General features: G+C 35.4%; 1 protein-coding gene across 9 annotated transcripts in view; it reads right to left on the bottom strand.

Annotated features, from left to right (window-relative positions):
* The window catches only part of LOC149785854 (uncharacterized), a 305,885-nt gene that overhangs the window by 141,086 nt on the left and 145,150 nt on the right, over positions 1–19,649 (bottom strand). For all 9 annotated transcript variants that reach the window (XR_016425467.1, XM_089979816.1, XM_089979814.1 and 6 more), the window contains 10 exons: positions 18,867–19,012; positions 17,870–18,007; positions 17,235–17,296; positions 15,770–15,863; positions 11,534–11,702; positions 9,672–9,729; positions 9,077–9,131; positions 8,464–8,553; positions 5,242–5,304; positions 3,074–3,135 (listed from right to left, as the gene is read on the bottom strand). Coding sequence is in view for 8 of the 9 variants with exons in the window: in XM_089979816.1 (XP_089835942.1) it covers positions 3,074–3,135; positions 5,242–5,304; positions 8,464–8,553; positions 9,077–9,131; positions 9,672–9,729; positions 11,534–11,702; positions 15,770–15,863; positions 17,235–17,296; positions 17,870–18,007; positions 18,867–19,012 (937 nt within the window). In the remaining variant the exon portion in view is untranslated. The remainder of the gene's footprint in view (positions 1–3,073; positions 3,136–5,241; positions 5,305–8,463; positions 8,554–9,076; positions 9,132–9,671; positions 9,730–11,533; positions 11,703–15,769; positions 15,864–17,234; positions 17,297–17,869; positions 18,008–18,866; positions 19,013–19,649) is intronic.

A 19,649-nucleotide genomic window follows, 5' to 3' on the forward strand; every position in this document is an offset into this window, starting at 1 on the left:
TCACAGTGTCTGTATCATAGACATTACATGATAAAAGTAGTAAGGGAGCTTACCCTATAACTAGACAATTGTCACAGTGTCTGTATCATAGACATTGCATGACAAAAGTAGTAAGGGAGCTTACCCTATAACTAGACAATTGTCACAGTGTCTGTATCATAGACATTACATGACAAAAGTAGTAAGGGAGCTTACCCTATAATTAGACAATTGTCACAGTGTCTGTATCATAGACATTACATGACAAAAGTAGTAAGGGAGCTTACCCTATAACTAGACAATTGTCAGTGTCTGTATCATAGACATTACATGACAAAAGTAGTAAGGGAGCTTACCCTATAACTAGACAATTGTCACACTGTCTGTATCATAGACATTACATGACAAAAGTAGTAAGGGAGCTTACCCTATAATTAGACAATTGTCACAGTGTCTGTATCATAGACATTACATGACAAAAGTAGTAAGGGAGCTTACCCTATAACTAGACAATTGTCACACTGTCTGTATCATAGACATTACATGACAAAAGTAGTAAGGGAGCTTACCCTATAACTAGACAATTGTCAGTGTCTGTATCATAGACATTACATGACAAAAGTAGTAAGGGAGCTTACCCTATAACTAGACAATTGTCACAGTGTCTGTATCATAGACATTACATGACAAAAGTAGTAAGGGAGCTTACCCTATAACTAGACAATTGTCACACTGTCTGTATCATAGACATTACATGACAAAAGTAGTAAGGGAGCTTACCCTATAACTAGACAATTGTCACAGTGTCTGTATCATAGACATTACATGACAAAAGTAGTAAGGGAGCTTACCCTATAACTAGACAATTGTCACACTGTCTGTATCATAGACATTACATGACAAAAGTAGTAAGGGAGCTTACCCTATAACTAGACAATTGTCACACTGTCTGTATCATAGACATTACATGACAAAAGTAGTAAGGGAGCTTACCCTATAACTAGACAATTGTCAGTGTCTGTATCATAGACATTACATGACAAAAGTAGTAAGGGAGCTTACCCTATAACTAGACAATTGTCACAGTGTCTGTATCATAGACATTACATGACAAAAGTAGTAAGGGAGCTTACCCTATAACTAGACAATTGTCACACTGTCTGTATCATAGACATTACATGACAAAAGTAGTAAGGGAGCTTACCCTATAACTAGACAATTGTCAGTGTCTGTATCATAGACATTACATGACAAAAGTAGTAAGGGAGCTTACCCTATAACTAGACAATTGTCAGTGTCTGTATCATAGACATTACATGACAAAAGTAGTAAGGGAGCTTACCCAATAACTAGACAATTGTCACACTGTCTGTATCATAGACATTACATGACAAAAGTAGTAAGGGAGCTTACCCTATAACTAGACAATTGTCACAGTGTCTGTATCATAGACATTGCATGACAAAAGTAGTAAGGGAGCTTACCCTATAACTAGACAATTGTCACACTGTCTGTATCATAGACATTACATGACAAAAGTAGTAAGGGAGCTTACCCTATAACTAGACAATTGTCACAGTGTCTGTATCATAGACATTACATGACAAAAGTAGCAAGGGAGCTTACCCTATAACTAGACAATTGTCACAGTGTCTGTATCATAGACATTACATGACAAACGTAGTAAGGGAGCTTACCCTATAACTAGACAATTGTCACACTGTCTGTATCATAGACATTACATGACAAAAGTAGTAAGGGAGCTTACCCTATAACTAGACAATTGTCACAGTGTCTGTATCATAGACATTACATGACAAAAGTAGTAAGGGAGCTTACCCTATAACTAGACAATTGTCACAGTGTCTGTATCATAGACATTACATGACAAAAGTAGTAAGGGAGCTTACCCTATAACTAGACAATTGTCAGTGTCTGTATCATAGACATTACATGACAAAAGTAGTAAGGGAGCTTACCCTATAACTAGACAATTGTCACAGTGTCTGTATCATAGACATTGCATGACAAAAGTAGTAAGGGAGCTTACCCTATAACTAGACAATCGTCACAGTGTCTGTATCATAGACATTGCATGACAAAAGTAGTAAGGGAGCTTACCCTATAACTAGACAATTGTCACAGTGTCTGTATCATACACATTACATGACAAAAGTAGTAAGGGAGCTTACCCTATAACTAGACAATTGTCACAGTGTCTGTATCATAGACATTGCATGACAAAAGTAGTAAGGGAGCTTACCCTATAACTAGACAATTGTCACAGTGTCTGTATCATAGACATTGCATGACAAAAGTAGTAAGGGAGCTTACCCTATAACTAGACAATTGTCACACTGTCTGTATCATAGACATTACATCACTTCCTCACTGTAATTTCAACAACATCATGTGGTGGTGTGTCAGCACATATCTGACCCTTAGAACAAAATAGGTGTATCCTGGGCCCTAATTTTAAAAAATAATAGCAACATTCTTTATTATCAACCTTAAAACACTTGTTTGAGGACCTGATCAAATAAAACTTTACCACTGGACTTGACTGTAAATGCCTCCCAGCTGGATGGTATCGATTTTCAAGGTAGTTAGTATACTTGTTGTCAATTAATAATTAATTTTTAAAACAGTAAAGTGGCACAAAACACTGTTTTGGGTGAGATTCTATAGTCTAGTTTTGTGAAAGAAAAGCAAATCATTTAGATAAATAGTTCAAGATAAACCTGGCTCAACAGGGAAGATAATACCAAACTGAAGCAATGGCAAATCTGGAACCAAAAATGACACATTAAATTTCCCTAATATATGGCTGTGTTTAAAAAAAATTGGGGGGGGGATGTCCAGTAAGAGTCAGTAGAGGTTTGGGGAACTCATAGGTAATAGTAAAACTTGGGTACTGTCATCCAGTATAAACTGTTTGTGTCAGGAAGTAAGTACACAAGTTGATTAGTGTATATGTTGTTCACTTAAAATCACAAGTGTAACAAACAGTGTAAAGCCCAATTTCTGACCCTTTATGTAAAGAAAGACCTTGGTCTAAATGACTGGGTGTTAATTATGCACAATCAACACATACCTTAGAACAATGTTGCCCTCTAAGGTCTGGTTACCAACTGCCTCGGAGATGTAGTGGTCAGCCTGGAAAATAGGAAATACACAATTTACAAGGGATTATGTTACCCAATATATGACATAAACCAGTAGTGTGTCAATACATAGGTCATTTTTCCCTGATCAAACATATGGTCTTTATACCATCAACATTCCAAAAATTTTGAAGTCATTTGCAAAGGAATTGCCTCGGATATTGGGATTGGGTATCTCAGGTGATAGAGAACCGCATTAGTGTTTGAGATGCTTTAAGCTTAAATCCACATTATGTTAAGGTCTAAGCTGTTGTATAAATTAAAATCACTGTTAGAAATCAGTTTTCTTTCTTAAGTCAATGTGGCTTGACCTTTGACCTATTGGGTCTAAAATCAACTGGTGTATGTCTGCCTATAGTGCATGCGATATATCAATTTTTGGTCAATTATAAGGTGCAGAAATGAAATTTTTGTGCAGACTTTTTCTATTTGTGGTAACAATGACCTTGACATCTGACCTACTGATCTTAAAATCAATAAGTGTCTTCCTTGACTCAATAAAGGGCAATGAATGAAGTTTGTTTAAAACATGTTGTACAAACTGAAGCTGATGTGCAGCAACAATTTTCAAATTTTCAATCATTTTGACCTAATGAACCTCAACCAAAAAGGTATCATTCTCAAGTGCAATCTGTTCACAACCTTTGGTAAAGGTAGATAGTGTAAAACTAAATTTATTGTGCCGAATAGTAAAAGGTAATAGGTATAAAGATGTAGCCAGTGTTATATTGAGCAAAAATGTTATACTTGTTCTCTGCGTCGTCTTGCCATTTTATGTTTACAGAGCAGTAAAATATGTTTGTGGAGATCGTCTCATGAAGCATGTATATGTATGTGTAAGTAAGTAGATTGAGTGAAAGTATCTATTCAACATGACAGCATGTGTACTGCATGTTGGCATATGCATTGTATGTTGGAGCACATTACTAATCCCGCCCTATCCTCTTTTCTCTCAACACAGTCAGAAGTCTTCATGGACAGCAGTTGCAAAACTCTCTCCAGTATGTAGCACTTGTAGAATATATATTTACATCTACTTTTGTATTTGGGGCCCTGAGTGGCTGAGTGGTCTAAAGCACTCACCGTTCTGGATCGCTGCCATCTCACCTCTGTGTGGGTTCAAGTCCAAGGCTTGGCTAGCGTGGGTACTTGGGAAAGCCTGCCAGTAGCTTCTCGTGGGTTGGTGGTTCTTCCCTGGGTTTTCCAGGGTTCTTCCTCCACCAGTTATACTGGCCGCCATGTATAGCCTATCTTGTGCCGAAAAATGGCGTTAAACCCTAGAACAACAACAATAACAACAACTTTTGTATTTCTTTCACAAGAATTATAAGTAAATACCACAAAGAAGTCATAGTTCTGGTAAGAATTGTACATAATTTACAATTATGGATGATTTTGCATCAGGTATAAATTGTGTGAAATTTCTATTTTATTGTCTTAATTGTAATTCTTGCCTGTATTTGTACTTGAATCTTTGTTTTATATGTTGAAGTTTTAATTGCTACCCTATGTCAGTAAATAAATCTATGATGACTAAAGAAGGAAGTATTGTCATTCAAACATGTGGTCTGCATAGACATACAGACATAAGCATCAAAAGACTGACAGATAGACAGATTGACATCATAACAATCTACATTCTACCTAGTACAGATCTATAAAAAAAGCATTTTTTATGACTTTTTTCAAGGTGAAGGGATAAAATCTACCGTGTTGACAGCTAGAAATGCCCAAGCTGTGAGGGAGGTTATAATCCACCAACTGAAATCAATATTGTCCTTTAGGAATGCAGATAGGAATCTGGCTGATACACCAATTAAACTGTCTGCATCACACATTGGTTCAGTGCCCCAGTTTATATGTGAAATGATTAAAGATTGACTGCATCATACATTGGTTCAATGCCCCAGTTTATATGTGAAATGATTAAAGGTTGGCTGTGCAAGTCATTAGGTTTTCTCCAAGTAGTGTGGTGTCCCCAACCTAAACCATCCAAGTTATTAGTTTAAGTTGTGAGAACTTGCACAACAAAACTTTCATAAATTGATTTTAAATTTTACAGACAGGAAAAATATTGTAACAATAAATTATAACTTGCCTTGCTAGTCCACTCTGTGTCTTTATCCATAGGCTGTATTCGGCATACAAACACCTCCACTGCCTGGAAATTACAAAGAAAATGTTACCCCAGTGTCCTGAAGTGAACCCTTCTCTCCACAAATCGCAGTTGTCCAAATTGGGCTGACACACCAATAAAAGTGACATACAATTACAAATGGTCCCCTCTCATGATGCAAACCCTTCTGTGATGCAAAATAGCCCTATAAGAGGAGTGACCTAATGTGGAGACAACCCTTCCGTGATGCAAAAGAGCCCTATATGAGTGACCTAACATGAAGACAACCCTTCTGTGATGTAAAATAACCCTATAAAAGAAGTGACCTCCAATGAGGACAACTCTTCTGTGAAGCATGATAATAATAATAATAATAATGAGGACTTTGTATAGCACCTAATCTTTAGAAGCCCTAAGCGCTTTACATTAGACAACACCTATAAGATAAAAAACATAAAATAATATGATTACAAAAACAAAGACCAAGAAATTAGAAAACAAACACCATGAATTTAGAAAGCATGATGGACATAAGAAAAACCTTTATGTGAAGCATAATGACCCTACAGGGACACAAGGAACACCCTTCTATGAAGCATGACGACCCTACAATGACATAAGGAACACCCTTCTGTGAAGCATGATGACCCTACAATGATATAAGGAACACCCTTCTGTGAAGCATGATGACCCTACAATGACATAAGGAACACCCTTCTGTGAAGCATGATGACTATGCAATGACATAAGGAACACCCTTCTGTGAAGCATGATGACCCTAAAAGAAAACAAGGACAACCCTTCTGTGAAGCATGATGACCCTACAATGATATAAGGAACACCCTTCTGTGAAGCATGATGACCCTACAATGACACAAGGAACACCCTTCTGTGAAGCACAATGACCCTACAATGACATAAGGAACACCCTTCTGTGAAGCATGATGACCCTACAATGATATAAGGAACACCCTTCTGTGAAGCATGATGACCCTACAATGACATAAGGAACACCCTTCTGTGAAGCATGATGACTATGCAATGACATAAGGAACACCCTTCTGTGAAGCATGATGACCCTAAAAGAAAACAAGGACAACCCTTCTGTGAAGCATGATGACCCTACAATGATATAAGGAACACCCTTCTGTGAAGCATGATGACCCTACAATGACACAAGGAACACCCTTCTGTGAAGCACAATGACCCTACAATGACATAAGGAACACCCTTCTGTGAAGCATGATGACCCTAAAAGAAAACAAGGACAACCCTTCTGTGAAGCACAATGACCCTACAATGACATAAGGAACACCCTTCTGTGAAGCATGATGACCCTATAAGGAAACAAGGACAACCCTTCTGTGAAGCACAATGACCCTACAATGACATAAGGAACACCCTTCTGTGAAGCATGATGACCCTGCAATGACATAAGGAACACCCTTCTGTGAAGCATGATGACCCTAAAAGAAAACAAGGACAACCCTTCTGTGAAGCACAATGACCCTACAATGACATAAGGAACACCCTTCTGTGAAGCATGATGACCCTATAAGGAAACAAGGACAACCCTTCTGTGAAGCATGATGACCCTAAAAGGAAACAAGGGCAACCCTTCTGTGAAGCACAGTGACCTTAAAAGGAGACAAGGAAAACCCTTCTATGAAACAAAATGAGCTTATCAGAGGAGTGACCTCTTATAAGGAAAACCCTGCTGTGATGCAAAATATTCCTATAACAGGAGTGACATTCATGTGATGGGATAAAATGGTAAAATTCTGATGCACGATGAGATGACCTTCCAACAGGAGTTGACTTCTTTTTAAAAGCCTTATCAAAGCAGAATCCCCACAAAAAATTATACAAAAAAATGTACCCAAGAACATGTCCATGGCCTGCATATCAAGCCCGCCCCATAGCTCCAAATAAAACGAGAGTGGGATAAAATGGTACTAAAATAAATGGAAAGTACAAAACTTTAACATTAAGTTAAGGAGATATCTAAGGACTCACACAAACACAAAAGTACAGGTACCATATGTTCCTAATTACACCTAAAACGTAAACGTTTTGTATTATCAGCAATTTCTGCCACTAATTCTTCCTTTTACTGCCCATGATATGCCAGGGCTGCATAATAATTTAACTGTAAACTTTATTATTTCAGGACCAAAAGCTTGCACACTCACAAAATGCATGTTACAGAAGTTAGTGGGGTTTAAGTTCTTGCATCCTTTTTTAGTTTAGCAAATCATGAGCAAAAAGTATGTAACCGCAGCACATGCATAATTCAAAACCTTGAACAAAGCTTTCTTGGCACTGATGCCTTTACCCACAAGCTACGCTGTTTGACATATAGCCTAATACTGAAAGACCTGGGCAAATCCATTGTTTTCACTGGGAAGCAAGCTATCTCTTTCAATTCCAATAATTTTATTCACATTTTTAGAAATCGCTCATTTAGGTGTACTCTCTTACAGTGTTTCTGCTCATGACCTGCTCTGCTAGAAATTTGTTGCTGCTGTGTAGAACAGCTGAATGCTGAGGAAGACTGTTCAGAAACCTTGCATGGTCCAAACATACAAACTTGGACATGTGAACATATCACACCTCAGTCGTAATCAAGACAGATAATTCAATTGTACATATATCTTTTAAAATTTTTATTTAAAATAATGACAAAAACAACAATTTACAATTTAAGTTCCTTCTCGTATCCAAACTCAATATTATAGTATAACTGGTTTGAAAAAGAATCCAGAAGAAACAGGATTTTATAACCCAACTTTCATTTCCACTTGCAACAAATGTAAGTAATAAAAACAAAAGCTAAATTCAACCTCTGTATTTGTATTAAGCAAAACAATGATGGCTGCCACTTGTGACTACTTTAAAGGAAAACTAGTTTCTTCTTTGCATTCATGTACAATTTATTTCCATGTCCGATTAACTTCAAATGTCCTTGAAACTTTAGTGTAACAAGTAGAAAAGCCCACATTATTTACCTTTTTCATTCAATGGCCAATACTATTTTTCTTACTGTATTTCCATTTCATTGTGGCACATCCACTGTTAATTTTAAAGTTATTCTGCACTTTTCAAGACAAGTTCAACATATTTATGGGTTATAAACTACAAATGAATTTACTAACAACCTTGTAACACGCATAGAATGACATTAATTCAGTATTTGATAATTACCTGAGGAGGAATATCTTTGAGGTGGGTTGGCATGTAGAATAGTTTGGCAGCTGGCACTCTTGCTTCCTTTCCGATATCAATATATTGAACCTGAAATTTCCAGTAGGCAAATCTACACTAATGCCAACAGTCATGGTTTGAAGGAAAACACACTGAATATATGTATGGTCATAAATAATTTTGCCAATATGTTTTCAGTTTTAAGCTTATCTACACCACAAATGGTCTTAAGTACTTGTTATATTCTTGGGTTTTTTTTCTTTATACAATTGTTTCTCTATAATACTAATCTTGTCTTTTTTCATCATTGCATTAATTACTTTTATCATAAATCCTATAAGGTTTATAGAAATACTGTTACTATCTGCCTAACAGCTAAAACAGGTCACAGTGATTCTTATTCTGCAACTAAATATTTAAATAATCCTAAAAAGTCAATGATAAGCAATTATCCAATAAAAAATGTATTCACTTCATAGATTTGGGATTAAAAAAAAAGAGTTCCAATACTGATATTTGAAAACAGTTATCACAATCAAGAAATGAGATAAAAGCTATCTTACAATGACAGACAGCCATACGTATTGCTATTCACTTTATCATGGCTACTTACAAGGGTGATAACTCTGCACGTCTCGTCTATCTCTGTGGGGCCAATGACCCTGACCCTGGAATCAAATCATAGTACGCTTTAACGAGATATGATGAATACAAAAATCAAATCAACAATGTTAAGATGGTGCAACTTTCTCCTTATGATACAATAAAGAAAACACTAGCATATATATATATATATATATATATATATATATATATATATATATATATATATATATATAGGTACAAGCTGTGGGCATAGTTACACAATAACAATGGTGAATACAGTGACTCGTGTAGGAGAAATATTATTATGCTGCCATTACAGGCAAGAAAGGAAACCCTTGCATACCTGGGCAAACTTCAGACATGTAATATTACAACACAGTATCAGTTGGACAAAGCAATTAAGATTAAAGACATGCAACATGAAAAAAACACAATGGTGAGTTACAGGCAACAAGTATACATCTAAGCTGGAGATAGTGTTGTATACTGAATACTATGATTGTCTATTTGATAAACTAAATCACTGATTCATTCACTAGTAAACTAATTTCTTCATTGTCCATAACATTTGTAAGTCTATAAAATAATCTCAACTAATTTACCTGAAAAAGATTCCTTCTTCAGACATGTAAGAACACAGACTTCCAGTGTCTGGTTCAACTGTCAAAATAAAAATAAGTTTTGTAATTCACAGGATATTTCTATTGAACAATCTCTCTCTCTCTCTCTCTCTCTCTCTCTCTCTCTCTTATACACACAGACACTCACATATATATCTCTCCTGCTCTCACTCATTTTTACAAACACACACAAACACACAAATATATATCTCTCCCACTCTCATTCATTTTTACAAACACACACACACACTTATCTCTCCTGCTCTCACTCATTTTTACAAACACAAACACACATATATATATCTCTCCCACTCTCACTCATTTTTACAAACACACTTATCTTTCCCGCTCTCACTCATTTTTACAAACACACACACACACATCTCTCCCACTCTCACTCATTTTTACAAACACACACATTTATCTCTCCCACTCTCACTCATTTTTACAACCACGTACACACATATATCTCTCCCACTCTCACTCATTTTTACAAACACACACACACACATATATCTCTCCCACTCTCACTCATTTTCAAACACACAAACACACACACAATCTCTCCTGCTCTCACTCATTTTTACACATACACATCTCTTCTGCTCACTCATTTTTACACACACACACCTCCCTGCTCTCTCATTTTTACACACACACACACACACACATCTCTTTTGCTCTCATTTTTACACACACACATATCTCTTCTGCTCTCAATCATTTTTACACACAGTTTCATAGTATTTATTTTAATTTCTTTTCTTTACACGTAAATCTCATTAAAAAGATGAAAAGTAGAACAAACAACCCAAAATATTATAATGTCTATAATAAATTTCATCCTTTTGTTATAACATCATTTTCATATTCACATACAAATTAAGAAATATTTAACTACCCTTTGAAATTCAAACAGAATGATAAACAGTGCATGAATATCAAATGAATGCAGAACAAATATCGAGTAAAAACATAATGAAAGAATGAGTACTTAACAGCAAATGACAAATACTGCTTGCCACAAGTACTAAATGATAAACCATACAAATTATGATTTTATTCAAGTTGTTTCCTCTGTGTTGTCTCTCACAAACATTTCAAAATGCATTTTCAGATGCATTTTTGAATGCACATATATGAAACATGGATGAGTTTACAAAAAAAATCTTGAATCTTGAGACTATGAATAATACAGTTGATATAAATGCTAAAATATATCTGAAACTCATTTCAAATTCCTTTTAAATGCATCTGAACACATTTCAAATTCCTTTTAAATTCATCTGAAGCACATTTCAAATTCCTTTTAAATGCATCTGAACACACATTTCAAATTCCTTTTAAATGCATCTGAACACACATTTCAAATTCCTTTTAATTGCATCTGAACACACATTTCAAATTCCTTTTAAACGCATCGGAACACATTTCAAATTACTTTTAAATGCATCTGAACACATATTTCAAATTCCTTTTAAATGCATCTTAATACATATTTCAAATTCCTTTTAAATGCATCTGAACACATATTTCAAATTCCTTTTAAATGCATCTGAACACACATATCTAATTCCTTTTAAATGCATCTGAACACACATTTTAAATTCCTTTTAATTGCATCTGAACACACATTTCAAATTCCTTTTAAATGCATCGGAACACACATTTCAAATTCCTTTTAATGGCATCTGAACACACATTACAAATTCCTTTTAAATGCATCTAAAACACATTTTAAATTCCTTTTAAATGCATCTGAACATATATTTTAAATTCCTTTTAAATGCATCTGAACACACATTTCTGAGATACTTAAATGATTCAGGGTCAGCATCTCTTACCTTCTTGCTTCCAGTTTGCCTCCTTGGCATAGTAGAAGCTCATCTCCCATTGTAATCGTCCAAAAGTAGCTGACAGATTTGTCTGCCCTAAACTGGAATTTCCTGTGGTCCGATGTTCAAGGATGCGTACAAAATAATGATTAGCATTCACCACATATAAAACATGGACCTGAAAAATGTGAGTAAAAGACTTATACAAACCTACATGAATCACAAGAATTGCATCCCTAATTTGATATATCCCTATGCTACTGTATACTTATGTAAATTCACTGAAATTATTATTTCCATCTAACATCCATGTTATATATGTGTTACATCATAATAGACCATGATATATTACTTCACCATCTCCAGCATGTATTTGGCATTCATGATACAGCCTTACTGTGGTTCAAGGCCTACTTGGTCAACAGGGCACAAATTGAATTTGCAAATGGAATACATTCCAGCCCAGTTGATCTATGTTGTGGTGTTCCACAGGGGTCTGTTCTTGGACCTGTTCTCTTCATTCTGTACACTCAGCTGCTCTCAAGTGTCATAGATCATCATCCAGTGTCTCACCAATTGTACGCTGATGACACCCAAATATACAAATCTAGCCACCCAACTAAAGTTGATGCTACCATCCAAGGTGTAGAGAGGTGCATTTCTGATGTGAAATCATGGATGACATGTAACAAGCTGCAGATGAATGATGATAAAACTGAGGCCATTCTGATCACAACACAAAGACTTTCTCATTCACATCCTTTACCTCAAACAATAAATATCAGCAACGCCAACATTAAATTCACACAATCAGTACGAAACCTAGGTGTTACTCTGGACAGAACTCTCACATTGCACCAACATGTCATGAACATATGCAAGGCTGCATATCTTGAGCTGAGGCGCATCAGCTCAGTTCGCAAATATCTTTCAGCTGATGCCACTAAAACACTTGTGTGTTCATTAGTACTTTCAAGACTGCACTATTGTAACTCAATTCTGTCTGGTTCATCTCAATATCTACTCCAGAAACTTCAGAAAGTTCAAAACACAGCTGCTCGGATCATACTTTGAGTACCACGATCAGAGCACACCTCCCCATTGCTCTGTACCCTACACTGGTTATCCATTCGATCCAGAATCAAACACAAAATTTGTTCTCTGTGCTTCATTTCACTGTCGGACTCTAGTCCAACATACCTATCTGATTTCACCCATGTGTACACACCAGTAAGATACTTACGCTCCTCTTCTGACAATCGTATACTCATTATTCCCACTATGAAAACAAAGTCATATGGACAGCGTTCTTTTGCATACCAAGGCCCAGCAACGTCGAATGAATTGCCCACTGAACTTAGACACAAAGACACAGTGATCACATTCAAGAGGGCTCTCAAAACTCACTTATTACGACTGCAAGAACAAACTTAAAGATCTAATAATGTTTCCTACCTGAAATATTCTCAGCATGTTTTTTATTTTTAATGTTTTTTCTAATTTCATGGTGTTTGTTTTTGTAATAATATTATTACATGTTTTTTATCTTATAAGTGTTGTCTAATGTTGTAAAGTGCTTAGAGCTTCTAAAGATTAGGTGCTCTACAAAGTCCTCATTATAATTATTATTATTATGTATATTTAATATGAACTGTGTGATTGACCTTTGTCCATACTTGTGGGTAGGAGTTTGGGTCTACCTGACTAATGTCATTGTTTTTGTAAACAAGTTTACTTTGATCCGAGTTCAGGAAATTAGTTTCCCCCTTGGAAATTCTTGGACAACTGCAACTGGATATTTGTCCTGTTCTTTACAAAAATAATTTAACTAAAAGACCTGACTTGTTTACAACACAGAATGCTCTGGAAATGGACTTTTGACCCTCATCCTGGTCCTCTTATCATCATAGGTTTTTATATTACGGTTGTTTAGATAATAATTATTCAATCCTATCTTAACATGATGGAATCAGTTTTTTAGTTGTGTTCAGTTATTATCTGACAGGAGATATTTATTTAAATCATTTAATGACATTACAAAGTGTTCATTGATACATTTCTGACTAAATCACTTTGGGGGATTATTCTGAATTTATTTAAAGGTATTCTGGATTACATCACTGTCACGCATCAAAATTGTTAGCACATCAGCACATTAAAGACTATTTGCACATCAGCACATTCGAGATTTAAATTAATTTGGAATACCACTGGAATTCATTATTAGACTTGTAATAGAACTTTTAGGATTACTTAGAATTTAATTCACAATACTTAAAGTTCCTTTTGAAGTTTCATTTTTTATTTTAATAGAAATAAATTATTTGTTGAATTTTACAAAAGTTGTTGGTTATTTATTGTATGTTACTTAGTTTAGGAAAATAGATTCCTAACACCAGGTTATCTCTGTGTTACATCTGTGTTCCTACTATGTTTGACTTTATACAGACATCAGAAGAATGAATTGATGTTGTCCAAAAGATTGTTAATACTGTAAAAACCAGCCATAATATAAGAGTATATGCAAGAAAGATTTATCTGGAGATGCAAAACTGAGGATTAATTATTTCTGTGTAATATAAAGTTTATATATGTGGAAGTCCTCATCATTATTGATCTTATAACTTGGGAGATGGTGTACTGTTACTGGATCCAGGTTACCTCTAAAGTCGACATGAAAGAAATATTTGCAAAATTCAAGGACTTTTTCCATAGAAAGGACAATGTCCTTTTTAGTGTCTGCATTGAAATGTGATAGTGACAGTACAACTCTATTGTTTCCATCATTAAGTTTAAATCATCTCCAGCCTATGGGTAGATTCAGGTTGCTGATTGCCTGACAGAACTGCTCAAGACTGGTACTGTTTGGTTCTAATTCTAATACTGTTTTAATATCAGTAAAAATTTTCACGTGAAACACAAACACACATTTTAAACCATCATACCCTTTGTGACTTAATCCTAATTTGTCAGTGCGTATTTTACCTAAAAATCATGTGATCGCTGGTCAGATGGTCACTCACAAGATAATATGCTCAGCTAAAAGGTTGGCAAATAATGTCTTGGTACATCTGACTCTATCCACATCTGATACAGATTCCAAGAAAATGGATTTCAATGATGGAATATTTGTTGCCATGGTTAATGTGCTTTTTATGAGGTTGGGGTTCTGCATGATGCATGATGTCATTCTTGTCCCCATAACAGACTTTAAAATCAGTTTTACAGAAAGAACACATCACATATGCATGCACTTTTGAAAGTACTGCCTAAGCCAGTTCAGTCACATGATCACAGGCAGTATTACCACAATGCAATTACAAAACAAATGGAAAAAATTTGTCACTAATGAATTTGTGTACACAGTCAATTTCAGTGAGCAATGGGACAGATGGGATATACCCTTAAACTCAGGAGAAAAGCCCTCCTGTGCAAAGGCGTCACATGCAAGGTAGTCCAACTAAAATCAATTTGCATCTTTAATCTGGTGCAAATTACTTTGGATCATATATAATATAAACTCTAATCCATTTCAGCAACTTTAAGCTCTCAAGCAAAACATACCCTGCAGGGTGAATCAAAGGAATGTTTATTGTTTTATTCTGACTGAGCTCTTTAGTAACTCAACCAAAATCAATTGTCTTTAATCCTTTTGGAATTACTTATGCACACATACAGTATAATCCACCTCAACAAACTTTAAAGAACATAACCAGCCAACCATGTTGATAGGATCAAACAGTGAAATTAACAAATAAATTGTCTTGCCCTGCTAAAGCAAGTTCAGTCATGTGATCACAAGTAGTATTACCATAAATATGCTAAACGAGCCATCTTAATACATCTACATCAAGTTACATGACTGCTATCTTTGAAACTAATGAATAATCTATGTGCTGGTGCAAACCAGACAGACTGGTAGGCTAAAAGATGAGTGGATGGAAAGATGTTATCAATCCACAGGCTAAGTTGCTTTGCAATCTGACCTACACTCTGTCCAGGTGTCGTGTCAAAAATACCTATCACAAATTACATGGACAACATTTATCACATTAGCGTTAACTTGTGATTATTGACCGATGCTTTATTTCAATACATCATGGAATAAAGAAACTTGTGATTACTGACTGATTTATTTCTTTACAATTTACATGAAGTAATCTATCTAGGGTTCAATACTGACCTAAAAAAAGTAGAATTGGTGAAACCGAGGTTGACAAAGTAGGGTACATAACTAGAACTGACCTTTAGTTCTCCTTCATTAGGAATCCAGTTAGAATATGCAGGGTAATCAACTTCTGGTATCAGAAGATGTCGATATCCACAGTGTGACATCAGTCTGGATGTAGACATAATTACTAGAATCACGATCTTTAGCATGTAAGCAAAATAATTTTTTTTTTAAAAACCTGAGTATGCAAGCTAAACAATATTCATACAAGACTGCTTACATAAGCTAAACAACATTCATACAAGACTGCTTACATAAGCTAAACAACATTCATACAAGACTGCTTACATACATTAAATAAAATTCATACAAAACTACTTACATAAGCTAAACAACATTCATACAAGACTGCTTACATAAGCTAAATAACATTCTTTTCCCCCTCAAAATATCAAACTTTTTTGGCCTTTGTTTTACCCCAAATTTGGATACTCTTTTACCTACTTATTTGGTAATTGATTACACCATGGTTTTCAAACATGTCATGATTAGGGGATCATTGTTGTCTTTCAACCTCTGGGATCATCCCATATTTAGATTAGGGATTCAGATGGGGTTACTGAAGTACAGACCCTGGGATCACCCCAAGTCAGGAGAATATTAGAATTAAATGTATAGTAAGCCTGGAATCAATCTGCCTTAGGCAACTTCTGGGAGAAACCCAGCTCAAAAGTAGGAATTATACTGGGATACTGGGTTAATGCCAGTATAGATCTTGGGATCACCCCAGGTCATTAAATTGGAGCACCCCAGCTCTTAAGTAGGGTTTATATTGGGATAACTCCAGTACAATCCTTGTGACGTTCCCAGGTCAGGAAAATATTAGAATAAGGGGAATAGTAGGGCTGGGATCAACCTGCCTAAAGCAAATTTCTCATATATGTTGGGGGGAAGGTTCTCCCAACTCCAGAGTAACCGTCAGGATGCCCGTGTTTCATGATCCTTAGAATAACGTTGTTTACATGATTTGGATTCTAGTTCTGTTGGTGAGAGAGAGAGAAAGACAGAGTCAGACATTGATGTACATAGCATTTTTACATAGGTAATCAAAGAGTATACCAGTCTGAGAGGACTTCTGGTCTTGAGTTGTGTATAAATCTGCAATTTGGTTTTATTCTGCAAGTCCGTATATTAAAAGACATTTCGATAAGGCTTCAGTCAAATCATGAGAGTTGGCAGTTCTGTAAATATTCATGTAACTATGCATCTACAAGTCAACTTTGGTGGCACAAGAAGATTAAAGCGATGACCCAATTTTTAAACAATTGTGAATCAAACATGGAATGTGGTCACTGCAAAAAACTGCAAGAGACTAAATGTCATAACTTCAGACTATACAAAAAAACACCAAAATATTAAATATTATAGATATTTTGTTGATTTAACACACTGAATACAATAGAACTGACTGTAAACAGGGACATCTTTACTATATAAAAACTGTTGATACAGATAAAGAATGTAAAATGTATTAATTACCTGCATAACCCAAATGCTTTCAGCTGAGTACACAGTCCTTTTTGTCTATCCTCCTCTTTAACCTATACCAAGAAGAAAAGAAAATTAATGATCTTCATTTTGAAGAAATCTTATTTATCAATTAAAACTAGCCATCGTAATATCAAACTGAATATAGACTGCAATATCTCTAATGTCCCAATTCAAGCCATCATAATATCAAACTGAATACAGACTGTAATATCTCTAATGTCCTAATACTTTCGTCAATATTTGCAAAATTCAAGGACTTTTCATGGTCAGGAAAAAAATTATCATTTCTCCCGACTTTTTCCCTGATTTCTGGTAGCGTGGGAACCTTGTGCTAGGAAAGTGCATGCAAGTCTTCGGATAAGCGTACTCTTATGTCGTAAATACACATAAGCCGTCTTTTCTAGAATACGGTCTGTGGGATTAATGGGATGTTATTAAAAATGAGAAAACAAATTATTAATTTTTTGGGAGGGGGATATAACGAAAACACGTAATCCGAATACAGTTACGCGTAATGCGTAATTTTGTGAAAAAAAAGCATAATGATTATGCCAAAAGCGTAATGGCTGGCATGTATGTGGATGGTATATTATCTTGATAATAATAAAGTAAAGATGCTTAACCTGATGTATTCCTGCCAGCATTGCTTTCATATGGATTGGGATGTTACATCCTGATCTCCGAAGTAGCTGGTTGAGACTTGGCATCTGCATCCCACACTCCTCTGTGATCAATATGTGAGATGTTGGCTCCTTGCTCCTCTGAAGAAAAAATTAATATACAATTACAAACTTACACATTTTTTTTATAAATATTCCAAGTTACCTGTTACATACCATGCTCTGTGCAACATCAAAGAATAAGAATATATTCAATCATATATCCAAAGGTAAGGTTATTTAACCTACTGCTTGAAAAGGAGGAAAATTTGGAAAACAAAGTTGATTGCAGTATTACAATAAAAACACTGTAATGCACTTCTAGGTTTTATGTGTATTTGAAATGGACTTAATCAAAGACTCTCCATCAAAATTCCAAAGTTAATGGGGTACAGGGAAATAAAATTTTATATCCAGCCTAGTTTAATAATGTAAATGCCTTAAGGAATGAGTCAATGAATACATCAATAAGAAGGGATGATTGAATACATTAAAAAGAAGGGAAGATTGAATACATCAAAAAGAGTGTGTGTGTGTGTGTGTGATTTGTATTTTTATTTTAGCTTTAAAAAAATTCAGTCAAATCACTACGATGTCTGCAGTATGACAGTTTATAGTGATGTCTAGCACTGGGTCATCATGCCACAGACATGTAGCATGATGTCCCACCCAGTCACATTATCCTGACACTAGGCCGACCAGTCCTAACACCAACCTCTCAATCCTGAGCGCCAAGCTAGGCAGCTGTTAGTACCATTTTTGTAAGTTGTTGGTATGACTCAACCGGGGATCGAACCCACGACCTCCGTATCCGAGGCGGACTCTCTAACCACTAGGCCACCGGAGCAGTCTACATCAAAAAGAAGGGAAGATTGAAAGAATACATCGACGAGAAGGGATAATTGGAATAGTTAAAGGAAAAAACATGCTATACAGTAAATTGTAGGATGAGTTCCCTGACCTCTGTTTCACTGGAGCAATCAAAAAAGTACTGTCTCATACAGGACAAACGGTTGCCAAACTTTGTCTTGGAGTCCGGAAGGTCATAGTGTATAACCACGGTTGCATTGCTGACTCGGAGTTCACTGACAAATTCATCATGACAAACTGAAGAGAAAAATAACCGGGATCAAAACACTTTGGCATATTTGACTGTAATAATATTTATATGGGGTATTATAATTCAATTCATAATAAATCCATGTATCCATGTAATAGTCCGTGTAATAGTCTTCTATACAGTGTACTAGAATTCAATACATAATAAATCCATGTGATAGTCTTCTATACAGTGTGCTAGAATTCAATACATAATAAATCCATGTGATAGTCTTCTATACAGTGTGCTAGAATTCAATACATAATAAATCCATGTGATAGTCTTCTATACAGTGTACTAGAATTCAATACATAATAAATCCATGTGGTAGTCTTCTATACAGTGTGCTAGAATTCAATACATAATAAATCCATGTGATAGTCTTCTATACAGTGTGCTAGAATTCAATACATAATAAATCCATGTGATAGTCTTCTATACAGTGTGCTAGAATTCAATACATAATAAATCCATGTGGTAGTCTTCTATACAGTGTGCTAGAATTCAATACATAATAAATCCATGTGATAGTCTTCTATACAGTGTGCTAGAATTCAATACATAATAAATCCATGTGATAGTCTTCTATACAGTGTACTAGAATTCAATACATAATAAATCCATGTGATAGTCTTCTATACAGTG

Source organism: Sinohyriopsis cumingii, chromosome 13 (assembly GCF_028554795.1).
Source record: "Sinohyriopsis cumingii isolate HCF-2022 chromosome 13, ASM2855479v2, whole genome shotgun sequence".
In the NCBI taxonomy this organism is placed as follows: Eukaryota; Metazoa; Mollusca; class Bivalvia; order Unionida; family Unionidae; genus Sinohyriopsis; species Sinohyriopsis cumingii.